Below are 16,661 nucleotides of genomic sequence, written 5' to 3' on the forward strand. Positions count from 1 at the left end.
GACGTATTATATTTACACGATAACTATCGTATAATATAATACAAGATGATCCCGTGATAATTAAAATATTTTATTATATATAATACATAATATACAAAAATTAGATATTTAATTTACGGTACAATACATAATTCAACAATCATATTTGAAAACTTGATTATTTGGCTGATTACAACTTGTTATCATTTTACCTAAGAGTGCAAGTTCTTATCAAAGAAGTCAAAATAACGATTAAAACTTCACCCTTATCTACCAATATTAACAAACAAATAGTGAATGTGTTAAAAGTAAATGTTTCATGTATGGTATTCGAATCATATTTCGTATTATATATCGAGTATTATATCATATCGTATGATTCAACTGTTAAAAAATAAAATATTAAAATATTAATAAAATAATAAAAAATTATAATTAACACATTATCATTTTAAAAAATATCATAAATACTCATGAAAATTAAAATTTTCTCATATACATTCCTACTACATTATTATTTTCTTTAAAAAGGTGTATCGATAAAATATATCTATCGTAGGATACTTATCATATTGTACAATATATCTATTTTATTATATTAATTTGATATACCTCATAATACGTATTATTTTTCTTTTGCATCGTATTATATCATAAAATACATATAATATATTATATAATATTTATAACTATAGTTTCGATGACGTTATATTTTTTAAATTACTGCTTAACACTGAAGCTTTTGAGGGCCATAATTGAATAAAAATAAATATAAAAGAGTCTATAAATAAAATAATGAAATATAAAATAGTTCAATATAAAATTATGGTTATATTAAAATTTGGTATATTAAATTAAAAATTTTTCAAAAGGCCAAAGGACTATTTCCCACCCAAGGTATGATTTTTTTTTCTAAATTTTCCCCATTAACTTTGAAAATTTTATTTACCAACCCATAAGCCGTTAAAATTAACTGAGTTTGTTAGTCATATTATTTTCCCCCCGTAAACCCTAGAAACTAATAATTTTCCTCCAATCCAAGTTTTCAAAAACTATATTTTCCTCCTAAAGTTTTCAAACCTTCTGATCTAATTTTTTTAGCAACAACCAATAATCTCAAACACCTACTCTCTCTCTCCGACAAACCCTCCTTTTGGTCGTACATCTTTTTGATGCCGAATGACATCGTTATTGACGAAGACGACACATTTTTATCGAGATAAATACAAATCATTTCGTTCAGAGATGAAGAAGACGTCTTCCTCGATGACGAAGACTCTTCATCGTTGACAAAGACGTCATCTTCATCTCTAAATGAAGACGATGCCTAAAAGGGGAAGACATCGCACGGTCAGAAAGAGGAGACATCGGGGAAGAAGAGACGTCACTTGGAGATCGTCGATTATTATCGAAAAATTTAATTTGAAAGTTTGGAAACCCTAGGGGGGAGAATATTAATTTTGAAAATTTGGGTTAGGAAAAAATTGTAAGTTTTTAGGGTTTAGGGAAAAAAAATAAAATAAAATATAAATTTATTTTTAATATTACTAATAAAATAATGATTTTATCTTTGAAATTATTTTTTTTAATAGTGTATAGGTAAGTAAATAAAATTTTAAATATATGAGGGGAGGAATTTGAAAAAAAAACATACCTTGGTGCGAACTAGTCTTTTGGCCTTTTCAAAATAATAAGTCAACTGACCGTCTTGATCCCTCGATGACTGCCACTGTATATTTCCACCGTCCAGTCTCCTTCAAGGGTTGTGTTTATTCCGTATATACATCTTGATGATTATCTCCTTGATCAACCATATAAATCACACTTTGATTAAACATCGGTGGTGGCGTAACGTTCCTCAGAATGAAGAACCCATGTCTCAGTCTAGCCCTTTGGGGCTTTCTCACGGCCATTTTCCTCTTCTCCAAATCCTCTCAGCACCATGAACCCCTTTGTCCTCCTCTTCCCACACGACCTCGTCCTCTTCCTCTTCCCGCACCAAACCCTAGACTCTTTGCAGCTTTCTTAGCCCTCCAAGCTTGGAAACAGGCCATCACCTCTGACCCCAACAACTTCACCGCAGACTGGCTTGGCCCTGCCGTCTGCAGCTACACCGGCGTTTACTGTGCACCAACACCCTATGACAACAGCACCTTAACAGTCGCCGGAATAGACTTAAACCACGGCAACATCTCCGGTTACTTGCCAGAAGAGCTCGGCCTTCTCGGAGACCTTGCTCTCTTCCACATAAACTCAAATCTTTTCAGCGGTAGTGTACCTGAAACCTTCATAAACATGGAGCATCTTTACGAGCTTGATATTAGCAACAATAATTTCAGTGGTGAGTTTCCTTCTGTTGTTCTTTCTTTACCTTCACTGAGATTTCTCGATATCAGATTTAATCAATTCACCGGTGACGTCCCCTCAGCCGTTTTCGATTTAACACTTGATGCATTGTTCATCAACAACAACAACTTTCAGTCATCTCTACCGGAGAACCTCGGGAACTCTACTGTATCAGTGTTGGTCTTGGCAAATAATAACTTCACCGGTTGCATACCTTCGAGTTTGACAAAAATGGCAGGAACCCTTGAGGAAATCATCCTCATGAATATGAGTCTGACGGGTTGTCTGCCACAAGATTTGGGTTTGTTGACAGAAGTGACAGTCTTTGATGTTAGCTTTAATAATTTGGTTGGGTCGCTGCCGGAATCCATTGGAGAAATGAATGAATTGGAGCAGCTAAATGTGGCTCACAATAAGCTTTCTGGTTACATTCCAGAGAGCATTTGCTTGTTGCCGGAGTTGAAAAATTTCACATACTCTTACAATTACTTCTATGGCGCCCCACCATCATGCTTGAGATTACAGGATGAAGAAGACAAGAAGAACTGCATTATTGATAGACCAAATCAGAGAACAATTGATGAATGTAAATATTTCTATTCCTTGTCTATTGATTGTGCTTCAACTGGTTGCTCAGCAACTCCTCCTCCTCCTCCTCCTCCACCTTCTCCTCCTCCAACTCCACCTCATCCTCCTCCACCTCCACCTCCACCTCCTCCACCTCCACCTCCACCTCCTCCTCGTCCTCCTCCTCCTCCTCCACCTCCTCCTAGTCCTCTACCTCCTCCTCCTCCTCCACCTCCACCTCCTCCTCCGTCCTCTACCTCCTCCTCCTCCTCCTCCTCCTCCTCCACCTCCTCCTCCTCCACCTCCACCTCCTTCTTGTCCTCTACCTCCTCCTCTTCCTCCTCTACTTACACCAGAGCCACCAAATTAAGCATCATTCACATCATGCACCGCCAGCAAAGCCACCAAAGCATCATTCACATCTTGCACGATGAACATAAGGGTAAGAGGGCAGCTGCTGGGGAACAATATTCTTGCTTTTGTATGCTGATGTATTAATTTACTAATTTGAAACAAAAAATATAGTACATGCTACAAATGTTTTAAGCACTGTCTATGCATTACCTCTCCCGTTTCCAAGAGTGATTATAGATGTTAACATGGTTTTAAAAACTCGATCGGACCAATTTGGTAGTCAACATTTAGTCTCATGTTAGGGGTTTAGGGGTCACAAATGACAAAGTGAATTACTCCAAATTCAATTGATTAATCGATCGATCATTACAACTGTAAAGACTTTCAAAAAAAACTCACAAAAAATCTTTTAAACTATCAAAAAAAAGTTTCATTACACCTGTTAACAATCTCTCAGTAATCTATCATAGTCTCATGTCATTCGAGATTATCCCATCTAAAATAAAACAACTTATTTATAAGGGGAAAAAACCCTTTTACGGCTCTTCTAAAAACGCTTTATAACTTCTCTCAAATAAGTAATGTATAACAAGATTCAAAATGCAATCCCAAACAGTTTTGATCATAAAATTTCCACGGATATGAATTCCGTCGAATAGAATATGCTAGTATGGAAGAGTTTAGGGTTTTACCTTATAAGGAAGTGAGGGAGATCATCGATTGGACCCACGACCTCTGTGAAAAAAGCTCAAAAGCATCACGTTGCAAATCTCAAAAGTATCATTTTTAGCATTTCAAATATTTATTTGAAAATTCTTCTGCTGGCTGTGTGTGAAACCATGAAAGAGATGAAGTTTTACAAACGACTTGTGAAGTCTATAGAGAAAAAAAAAATGATCCATCATTAACGTCAATGCATGTTTATATTATTTTTTATTTTATGAACTTTAATATGATTTGTGTGAATTCATAGTTTCCAAATTCTGAAATACATAATTTTATTGGTTTATGTAGTCAATAATGTCATTTATGATTACTTTTCATGAATGTTTTTGAAATCAAGCCCATGAAGATCTGATGAAAAAGTGATCCAGTTTAACCGATAATTATATCGTTCGATTATTAATCACATCGATTAATTTTTAAAAAATAATATTTAAAATAATTACATATAATATAAAAATAAATTTAGTTTGATAATAAAGTTTTTGTGTTTAAGTCCTCCTAATGAATTTTTTAGAAGAAGATATTTTTTTCTTTGATCAACTTATATTTGAATTTTTTTTTCAATCTAGCCATTCGAACCATTTAATTCAATCAAGTTTAACTATAAAAATAGTTTTCAAACAAACTATAATAGTTTTTCTTAATAGTGATGGTTGAACCGATCAAATTGACTGACCTAATTAGGTTTTTAAACATATATTTTTTTTATATAAACCATGCTTTTACATATAAATTTAACTCTTTAAACATGTTTTTAAGTTATAAATAGATCGAATCATGTCAATTGAGTTTATAAAGTTTTTTTTTTTTGTAATAAAAAATTTTATTTAAATTAGATCATTACATTAAGTTGAAACTAAAAATAAGATGAACTTTAGGTCTAGTGATCAATCCTAATAAATCAAAATTTTGATTTTGATATGTCGTTAAAAGAAAAAAATTATAGAGTCAAGTTATTTATCTAGTGGACTCATATATGTACTGTATATGGAAGAAGCTATTTGTACCAACTTTTTTATCTCATTTGGAGCATTGAAATCACTTCAAATCTTCAAGACCCATTTGGTCATCACGGCCGCACCCGCCGTGAACAATGACTGCAAAAAAGACGACGACGAAGAGAATGAATCAATTTTCGAATGAAGAGTGAGGTGGTCCAATTTTAAATTAAAAATCAAATAACGTTCAACCATACGATAATACATTATTTAGATATCTAATTGAATACTTAAATTTGATACACATAACATTGTTTATACGAGAATACTTTTGTCAAACCTTAATGTGTTAGCTATAGCCCCTAAATTATTAATTAATTTATATCCACCCCTTAAAAATAGATTATTTTAATTAAATACTCTAAAAGAAATTTAATTAATTTATCCCAGAGGTTAGCAAAACTAGTGAAACACTAAAACTTTCAAAGAGAATACTTGGGTTTGTAGCTCTACTATGTTTGTAAAATTCTAATTTATCTGATATAATAATTATAGGTTCAATAATTGTATCCAAAGTTTATCGGTCTAACTAATTCGGATGGAATTCCTTGGTTACCAGAAAGAAATTTCCTTGTCTCAACCACATCAATGGTATTTTTGTTATTAATTCAAATTTAAGGGGTTAAGTGTGTTTTCGACTATATAATACATAAATTTATTATTGGTTAAGGAGATGGCAAAAAGGCCCAACCGAGAATTGACTATGCCCATACCCCCAAATCGGAGTTGGACCTTTAAAAAACCCAAAAACCCGTCTTTCGTCTAGGCTTTATAATATGTATTACTTTTTGTAATAATTAGTTATTATATTATAACAAATAAAATCTTAAAAAAATTATGACTGTTATCAATAATTCCAATTGAAACTTGAGGCGAAACAGGGCTAGACTTCAATATAGCTAGTTTGAGCCCAAAAGTTGATTTGATTCAGTTTGAATCGAATTATTTAAATTAAATTCGAATTAGGACAATCAACTTATTTATAAAATTAAGATAAACTCAAATTAAAGGAAGTTTGATTTAATCTTACTCATGAGTTAAATGAATGACTTAAATCAGTTTGAGTTTAGCTAATAGCTTGATTCAATTCCTCTTAAACAATTATTAAAACAACTTTCTTTTGCTTATTATTGGGTAAACGATGTTGTTTTGTTAATGAACTGTTATTCCAAATCGCAAATCCAAGCTGAGAATTCGATTATAGCTTTGAACTTCAACCCTTGAGACTAAGTTGAACTAAAGCTACCACTGAACTTGAGGTGACATCTTTTTATTCAAATCAAACTCACTCCAAGGTGTTTTTGGACTCAGCTCGACTTTTATCCATGACGAGGGCAAAATGGTTGAGTCTTTGGTATAAAAACTAAAGCCTAAAGTTGTAATTAATGGTGGATTCTATCCAAATAGAGTCAAGTTTAAATATTAGCTCGAATTCAAATCAAATCAATAATACCTAACCAATGTTTTTAAAATTGAACAAGTTACTTACTAGTTTATTATTTAATCGATTTAATCGGTCAGTTTCGATATAAACCACTATAAATGAATGAATGATCATAAAGAGTTAAATTAACACTTTATATTATTATACAATTATTCGAATAGTTAATATGAATGTTATTTATCAAACATTCCCAAGTTTATCATTATAAAAGATTAGTACGGCTTTAAATTTGTTTATTTATATTGATAATACGATATACAATATTAGAGTACAAATAATTTATATAAACTGTATTTGATTCATCATGAAATCTTAACTCTAAATTTTACTAGTATTAACCTTTCTACATTCAGAATATTAAGTTTTAAGTTTTAATTTTTAATTTTAATATTGAATAAAATAGTGTGTAAACTATTAAGTTAAACAAATTTTTACGTTAACTAGTTTTCATTGGATTTGACCAACCTTTTAGTTAATCAATAATTAAATAAAAACCAGACTAGATTTAGGATTGTTTCCCTATTAAACCGATCAGTTTAACATGATTTTGAAAACATTATACCTAACTAAAGTTAGCTCTAACGGGTGTATAGTTTCACTAAAAAGTTATCGATAAGATAAATAATATCATCAAATAGATAAATATTATCATTGATAAGATGATCAATATCTTTAGATAAACAAATGAATCGAGTAATGAATTCGAATCAAATAAACTTGGATGGGATCTACTCCTAATTAAAATTGAATTTGTTGTTTGAAATCCGAGAACCCCGAAGGGCTTTGTTATCTGAAATTAGAGATGTCAATGCGTCGGACTGGGCCAGTTCTGGCTGGCGCATTGGGCTAATGGGTCAGGCCAAGCCTAAGGGCCAAACAGTAACAAGCCTTTGGGCCGGGTCGACCCATTGAAATATAAAGGCTCAAGGTCTGGCCCATTGAAATATAAAGGCCCAAGGCCCGACCCATATAATAACGGGTCTTAATGGGGCCGGGTTGGGCTTTAATCGGGCCGGCCCGACCCATTTAATTAATTTTTTTAAAAAATTTTTAATTAAAACTTTTTAACATAAATTTTTTTCAATTATTAAAACCGATAACAGTATCCCGAATATTTTATTTATAATCTCTCACTTGTGGCGGAGGAATACCGTAGTTATATGATGAAAAATATTATAAATTGATAACATAGTATAAATAAATTAATTTACATACGGTATAAATTACAAAACATAAATAAAATATATCTACTATATAATATTTATCTACTCATATTCTATATTTAAATCTTTGAATTCTTCAAAAATAAATAATTATTATTTGTGAATTTAGATATTTTATAATATTTTGTAATTATAAAATTAAAATAAAAATGAAATTGTAAATATAAAGAATTATTATTCACAAATTTAGATATTTTTTGAAAGAGAGTTAATGAGATTGAAAATATAATTAAATAATTGAAATTGAGTAATCGAAAGATTTATAAATAAAAGTGAAAATAAAGGAAAATAAAATAGATTTATTTAAATTTTTTTTTTAAATTATGCAGAGGCTTTTGCCTGACAGAAACATAAATCTGCTTCTGCTGCCTTTTGTTTTGCTTATGTCACCCAAAAAAAATATTATTTTATAAATAGTATTGGGTCGGATCGGGTCAGTCCATGGGCCTAATATTAAAGTCGTAATCCCAACCCGGTAGGCCTATGGGTTCGGCCCAATACTCTACAGTATCGAGCCAGGTTTTATCGTGCTCGAGTTTTTTTTCGTACTTCGGGCCAAACCTCTATTTGGCTCGGTCCAATTGACGTGTCTATATGAAATTCTCATATATTATATTGCCTGTATGTCCATTAATAAATAAATAAAATGTCACACTTGCTAATTTTTTAATAACAAAAAGAGAAATAAAACAAATTTAATGACATAGTTTCTCATATTATTTTTTCTACTTTGGCTCACAATTATTTTTGTATGTGAAGCGTACGGCCAATAAAACTCCGCGTTTTTGTTGAGCGGCGCATCGGTTTCCTTCCAACTCTACACCAAACAGAGATTGCCATGTATCCGAATTTAACCCAACATCACCCTTCTCTCTCATGCAATTTAACCACTTAAAAATTGTATATGTATGTAGGGTTGCACCCAAACTGAACAGATTCAGTTGCAAAAACCGATTTGATTTGATTCGATTCAGATTGAATTTTTATAGCTCGTATTTCAGTCTGGTTCAAGTCAAAAGGGTTAGTTCATTCACTAAATCGAACTAAAATTAAAATAAAAGAAGTTTAATTTGGTCTAACTCACAATAAATAAGATGATTTGATTTAATTCAAATTTAACTTGTGACTCAATTTGAATTATATCAAACAATATTTTTTCACTCATTACTAGGTAAAACGACGTCGTTTTGTTAATGAACTGTGAACTTGAGCCGCAAATTTGAATAACAAATCTGAACTATAAATTTGAGTTATCGAATCTTGTCAAATCAAGTTAAATCATTTTTCATTTGAGTCAAACTCATTTAAGAGTATTTGAGCTCGATTCAATTCATATTCACCCTTATATGTATATAATGTTTATTGTGGTTTTGAAACTCCGAAAAAATTGCTCAATTCACCTACTGTGATCAAGATGTGGTGATCAATCCGATCGGGTCAAGTTTTAAATTGATATAAGCTATTAAATCAAATTTGCCCACAATTGAATTGGACAAAATCTTGCCAAGTCAAATCATTTTGATAATGTCGATATAAAATTTTGCAATTATTGAGAACAACTGAGAATACATGCACCATACTACTAGACTACACAAATGGGTCAAGTTTAAATTGATTGAAGTTATTAGACTTGATTGACTTGTAAGCGAATAAGATGAATTGGACAAATCGTATTTGGTTAAACCATTTCAATGACATCACTATCAAAATTTTATAATTTTTGCGATTGGTTGATTGGCATATACTATTTCATCAAACATGGATTCGACTAATTAGTTGAATCAATTAGACCGATAAAAATTTGGTTCGGACCTTACACTGGTTCAACCCCGAATTTAAAACTCTAGACCTAAAAAATAAAAACCTATTGGTGTGTACACAAACAAGAAAGAGGAAGTAACATTCCTGTAACGTTCTTGATCAAGGAAGTCAAATTCAAAGACCAAGTAATATCCCTCCATAATCCGCCACTATTGCCTCCATTTCTTGAAAATTATATGATAAAATTATTATTATATTGTCAAGTCCCTAACCCTTGAATTAGTATGCCATGAAGTCACCGATTGCAACATTTAACCTTATTTAATTTACAGTAAAGTTTTGAATAATCCCATTAACATTAATTCAAATAATTATTTAAGGTAGGTGTATATAGTTTTATTATAAAATTATATACACATAATTTTAACTACTTAATTAAAGATTTAGATTATGTGTTATATATAATTGAGTAATTATTAATTAATATTAAAGTAATATCTAATTATATAATAATACGTCATCTAAATATTCAATTGGGTATTTAAAAAAAAGAACTATTAATACAAACTTTTCTATACAAACTAAGGTGATAGCTTGCGATTGAGTGATATGATTGTTTATTTTTTCTCTCACTTCAAAATCACTTAATCAAATACTATTACATAAGTTTGTACAATCTATTTATACACGTAATATTACTCTTTGAAAAAAGGGGTGCACATAGAACAATAAAACTACGATAAAATTATGTATATCTATTTTTGGTATATAATTTGTATATACAGATGATATATTATCGTGTGATTGAATAATTTTAAATTAAAGATAAAATAATATCCGATCACATAATAAGAAATCATCTGTATATATTAATTGTGTATCGAAAATAAATATATATGATATTACTTATAAAATTATATGTATCTATTTTGAATATATAAATAGGTATATATCTACTCTATGGGTACACAATGTGGGTGAATAGTATTGCTCCAAGTAGAATTGGTCTTTAATTCAAGAGATATGTAGCCGACAACCCATGTATAAATCCTTGATTCATATCTCCATTGTCAACCAATTACGCCCATTTGAATTTCTTAGATGGCTTTTCCTCGACCGACTTCTGCTCTTTGGAGCATCAATATCATCACCATCTTCTTCCTGCTCTCTGTATCTTCTTCCCAAGCTTCAAATTCTCCTCCATCCACACAAAATTCTCGACTCTCCAACGCTTACAGAGCCCTCCAGGCTTGGAAACATGCCATTTTCTCCGACCCTTTAAACTTCACTGCAAACTGGTGCGGCCCTGAGGTTTGCAACTACACTGGTGTGTATTGTGCACCTGCCCCGGATGATCCGGCCACCATTACGGTGGCCGGAATTGACCTGAACCATGCCAATATTTCAGGCTATTTGCCTGATGAGCTTGGCCTCCTTACGGACCTCGCTCTCTTCCATTTAAACTCCAATCGCTTTTGTGGCTCAGTTCCTGATTCCTTCCGAAATATGAAGCTTCTGTATGAGCTTGATATCAGCAACAACCAATTCTCCGGTCAGTTTCCTCCGGTTCTTCTTTGTTTACCTTCTCTCAGGTTTCTCGACATCCGATTCAACCAATTCCAGGGCGATGTCCCTTCAAAACTCTTTGATTTAAAACTTGATGCCTTGTTTATCAACAACAACAACTTCCGAGGAACCATCCCGAAAAACATTGGAAATTCCCCCGTTTCCGTTATTGTCCTGGCAAATAATAACTTCAGCGGCTGCATACCTTCCGGTTTGACAAAAATGGGGGAGACCCTTCAACAGATCCTGTTGATTAACATGGGATTGACTGGCTGTTTGCCGGAAGATATCGGATTGTTGAAGGAAGTGACAGTCTTTGATGTAAGCTTCAACAGGCTAGTTGGTTCGCTGCCAGTGTCCATTGGAGATATGAAGAATTTGCAGCAGCTAAATGTGGCTCATAACAAATTTTCCGGTCAAATTCCTGAGAGTATTTGCTCACTGCCGAGCTTGGAGAATTTCACTTACTCCTACAACTATTTCTGCGGTGAATCAACGTGCCTCAACTTGTCAGCTAAAGATGACAGGAAGAATTGCATTCCTGACAGACCGCATCAAAGATCACCCCACGAATGCAAGTTGTTCTATGCCTATCCTGTCAGTTGTAGCGCCTTTGGTTGCTCATACAGAAGCCCACCTCCACCTCCGCCTCCTCCTCCGCCACCACCTCCTCCTCCACCCCCACCTCCTCCTCCGCCACCACCTCCTCCTCCACCCCCACCTCCACCTCCGCCACCACCTCCTCCTCCACCCCCACCTCCACCTCCGCCACCACCTCCTCCGCCAGAGAAGTGTTCACCACCACCACCTCCTCCGCCAGAGAAGTGTTCACCACCACCACCACCACCCCCTCCACCTCCACCTCCTCCGCCAGAGAAGTGTTCACCTCCACCCCCTCCAGTGAAACATTATCCATGATCAAACACACAAATACATATATAGTTCTGTTTTCAGTCAATTTATTGCTCCGAAATGAGATTGAATAACCAGTCTGTAATTTCTGTATAATTCTGGGTTTGTAGAAGAAATGATGACTAGTTGTTGAATATTGTTTTTAGATTATGGTCATGTCAGTTATACCTACTCACGTATATCATATTCAGTCACGGATTGAATATCAATTATATAAAATTAGTCTTAAATACAACTCTCCTGGATGCTGCGTTATTTACCAATGAACTTTTGCTGCTGCTGCTAACCATTGGTTAAACATGAAAGTATGTCGTCTTCTGATGCATTATTTATAAAGACACTGAATATATCCCTTTCGAAGTGACGTCCCCCTTTATACTGTTGAGTGGCTTACGACGAAAATAATTGTTGTGTAATGGTAGGGGTGGATGCCATCTGATCGACTTCATGATTTAGCTCAGTTAACTTAATTTTAAGATAAAGTAATTCAACTTATTTTTATTTAAAGGAGATTTAAATTAAATTGAACTTAAGTTTGAGTTAGTTCAAGTTTGATTCAATTTAAAAGAGTTAAATTTGAGTTTAATAAATCTCTCTCAAACTATAATTTAAACTTATCTCAGTTAAAAGAAAGTCAAATTTGAATTCAACTATAAAATCGATACTATAATTGAGTTAAAATTGATTAAAACGATGTCATTTTGATGTGTATTAATAAAAAAACACAATGTTTTAATTATTTCAAATTTAACTTTTTTAGGCTCGTAAACTTGATAAATCAAATACCCTGGAAACTCGAACTTAAGTTTAAAAGTTCAATAATATAAAACTCTCAATTTTCAGCTTGAACTCATCTAAATTAAGTTCCTTTTTTTATTGTTCGAACCAAGTTAGCATTCAAACTCGAGCTAACAATAATTGTTGAAGTGACGTCCGTTTTTGTATTGTTGAAGTGGCTTATGCCAAAAGTGATTGTTGGATAATGATAAGGGTGGATGCTATTGTTTGAAATACACGAATCATCATGATAGTCGAATTGTGTATCATATCTATATCAAAATTTTGTTTTTATCATATATCAAATATCATATGATATACCTTTTAAAAGATTAAAAAATCTAGTTGATACGTCATTATTTTGAAAAATATCAAAAACACATTTAAAATTTAAAATTTTTTATATACACATCTACTATATTATCATTTTCTTTAAAAAATGTATCAATTTGTATTGATATATGTATCGTATCATCTGATATATATTATATTGTACGATATATTTACTATATCGTATTAATTTGATACATCTTATAATACATATTTTTTATATTTGTATCGTATTATATCGTAAGATATATATTATATATCATAGGATACTGATAACTATACGAATCGGTTCAAACAAGTCGATTTTAGACTGAAGCTTCATCTTAGTTGTTGATCAGTTCAAGATCAACTTATTTTTTCATAGAGTAACTTTGTTCATCCCGTCGATGAAGCAATTCACCTCTTTAACAATATCATCCATCCCATTGACGTACGATTCTTTAGTGATATTGTACATCAGCTTGAATTCATGTTCGAGCTAAGTATTTTAGCTAGAGGTAATACAAATCGAACCAACTCTAAACATCTCTTAGTTCAAGTTTGTTAAGCTAAAGTTAATGGTAACTCAAGTTCAACTCGATCTCTAAGTTAAATATATATTTAAAGCTCAGCTCGAGTTTATGGTTTGTATTAGTAGTTCAAGTTTGCAACTCATTGAAAAAACGATATTGTTTTATCAATAATAGATAAAACGATATTGTTTTGACAATTATTTGATATGAATCGAGCTATAAATCAATTACGAACCAAGTTAACTTATTTATCTAACTTGCAAGTTAAATCGAACTAATTTTTAAAATTGAACTAGTTCAGTTCAGATTCAATACTAATTTTGACTTCAACCTGAGCTCGATCAACACGGATCCAATCCACCTGTGCATAATGGCTCCAAATAATGGTATGGTGGGATAGTTGGTGTGTTGGTTGGTTGTGTAAAGAAGAGAAGGAAGGTGTACCTTAATGAAATGGATGTTTATTCCTTCCCTCGCATTTCCAAGGGCGCGGAGATGTTGAATCGCTTTCACTTTCATGTTTCCATCATAATCTGACTTTAATTTTTCGATTGAAAATTTTTGTTGAAAAATTATGACGGTGATTGTGTTTCAACTGCACCGTATGATTATTGATAATAATAATTAATTAATTTGGATTAACGGTGACACTGACCGGGATTAGGGGTATTGACATGGTGGAGCAATGATGTAGTGGCCCATTCTAGACTTTGATAGGGGTGGAGAAACCCGTCCTCCTTTAGATGGGTTCGGGGCATAGTTTTAAAAACTAAATCAACCTCAACGATTTGATAATTAAATCATCAACTGCTAATTAAATTAAATTAAACTAAATACCGTTCAAACTATTTGATTGGACATGATATAAAATCGGGTTTGATTAAGTTAATATATAAAAATTATTTTTTTCAAAAAGTCATTATCTAAGACCTTATTTATCATATTTGATCAATAAATCTTATTTTAATATTAAATAAGTCAAATTATATAATTAATGATAACTTATATAAAAAATTTTTAAATATTATTTTTAAACAATTAACCAGTTTAACAATCGATTAACTATTATAACCACTGATTAAACCCGACTATGCTCTCTATCAGAATAATATCTAATTTGGTTCTAAAAACATTAGTTTTAGGCTAACCTATCTTTGCTCGTTTAGATTTCATTTTTGCGATTATGAAATTTTTTAACCAAGTGCATTTCCCACCCAAGGTTTGTTAAATGACAAACGCCCACCCCTTAAGTTGTAAGAAGTCTCTACCATTAATTTTTTATAGTGAATTTGTTTGATTTTTTTATGAATGATTATTTTATTAAAGTTACAGAATTATCATTAACAATTAATATAAATATCATATTATCAATATATTTTTAAAAATTTATCACTTAAATTATTTAAAAATATTAAAACTCTAACCAACTTAAAAATGTTACGTTTTGGTCAGTTATTTAGAAGTATAAATGTTAATTTTGAAATTATTAAAAGGTATATTAAAATTTTTAAAATTTAAAAAATGCCTCTAAAGTTTTTTCAAATTAAAAAAAATCTTTATAAAAATTTTATTAACACTTTTAATATTTTAAAAATAAAAGAAAAAATAAAAATAATAGGAAAAAGGAAAATAGAAATAATAAGAAAAAATATAAAGATATATGTGAAATAACATTTATACCTTTTTACTTTAAAAAATTCACTAATAAAAGTGGATGATAGGTGGAAATTTAGCTTTTTGAAACTTAAAGTGTAAATATTGTCATTTCAACAAACCTTAGGTGGAAAGCAGTCCTTTAGCCAAATTTTAATGTGTGAAGAAACCTAGAATGTTATCTTTGTAACCACATTGCTAATTAGGGATGGAGTTTACCTAAGTTCCAGACAAAGATAAAAGCCATTTTTATAAAATAAATTAAATTCGAATTGACCTGAACATATGAATTTGAGTTAACTTGAATTTATTTCAGAGTAATTTTATTTTCAATTGAATTCGAATCTTAGTTTATCAATTTTAAACCAATCTTTGGTCGAATCTTTTCGGCTCAAATTTATCTTTGATTGGACGAATTCAACCTTACTACTAACCAATCTATAAGATGCAATATCATATTCATCAAACATGATAGACCATAACCTCTATTATTCAATTGACTCGTGTTGTGATATTAATATCCAAATACCAATTTTTTTAATTTGTCAATTTTGATTAGTAAATATGTACATATAAATGCATCAACCTCAAAGTTGTCACTACACATGTCAATTGGATCGGGTAATTCTTATGTCTGATTATTAAGTCTAAAAATTTAGTTTTTGATTGAACACGATAGGGCTTTGACCAAGTCAAGACAAAAAAAATTGTCTACCATGCCATCTTGATCATCCCATACCTTTGAAAGCCCACTAGCTAGCATTCGAAATCACAAGAATAGCGAACTGGAGCAAGCCTATATTAATGGAATGTAAAAAGGCAAATTGTAACCAACATAGATCATCAAAGAGATAGTAGTGAACGAGACAAGCTCCTTCGTCTACAATAAATCCTACAATTTTAGCTTCGACATGAACAACTGCTTAAGCCAAAGCTCTTGTTTAAGGAAAGGGGAGTCTTGGTAGCGAGTCTTCGAGCAAGCGTTATATTAAGTAAGAAGAAATATACATTTTAAGTTCGAAACCTAATAGGGCCCAAAAATTTATTGTGGCAGGAGTGTGTATGTCAAATTCCTGCATGAGATTGAAGGGGTGTTTTTAAAGTTTTTAAATTAATAGGGATAAACTAGAAACAACTTAAAATTGAAGAATTTTAAAAAATCGGGTTTGAACAAACAATCTACGACCCAAATGGATATGCCTAAAGCCTAAAGTGCGAAATTTTTTTACCAACCCGAATTTGAATAAGTTAAACTTGATTTAATAAACTATATTGACAAGCCTAGTTGTCATAAATTGTAACGAAGTTACTTGCTTATAAGATAAATAAAACAAAATCAACGAACAAAATTATAACTTTATATATATAAATTTATATGGTAACACATAATTAAACGACGAGATTATTTATTTTTTTATATTATTTTAAAATTATTTAATAATATATTATTATATCAATTTATATAAATAATAAAAATATAATGAAATTCATTTGCACATATAATATGATTTTC

At 31.5% G+C, this 16,661-nt stretch overlaps 1 protein-coding gene and 1 pseudogene across 1 annotated transcript; both read left to right on the forward strand.

Moving 5' to 3' along the window:
• The first annotated feature begins 1,805 nt into the window (after positions 1-1,805).
• LOC123210643 lies at positions 1,806-3,474 on the forward strand (annotated as a pseudogene).
• A 6,934-nt stretch (positions 3,475-10,408) lies between these two features.
• LOC123210644 (leucine-rich repeat extensin-like protein 6) lies at positions 10,409-12,010 on the forward strand. The gene has a single exon (XM_044629117.1). The coding sequence runs from the start codon at positions 10,500-10,502 to the stop codon at positions 11,880-11,882; it is 1,383 nt and encodes a 460-aa protein (XP_044485052.1). The 5' UTR covers positions 10,409-10,499; the 3' UTR covers positions 11,883-12,010.
• Positions 12,011-16,661: the final 4,651 nt, after the last annotated feature.

Source organism: Mangifera indica, chromosome 3, assembly GCF_011075055.1.
Source record: "Mangifera indica cultivar Alphonso chromosome 3, CATAS_Mindica_2.1, whole genome shotgun sequence".
Classification (NCBI taxonomy): Eukaryota; Viridiplantae; Streptophyta; class Magnoliopsida; order Sapindales; family Anacardiaceae; genus Mangifera; species Mangifera indica.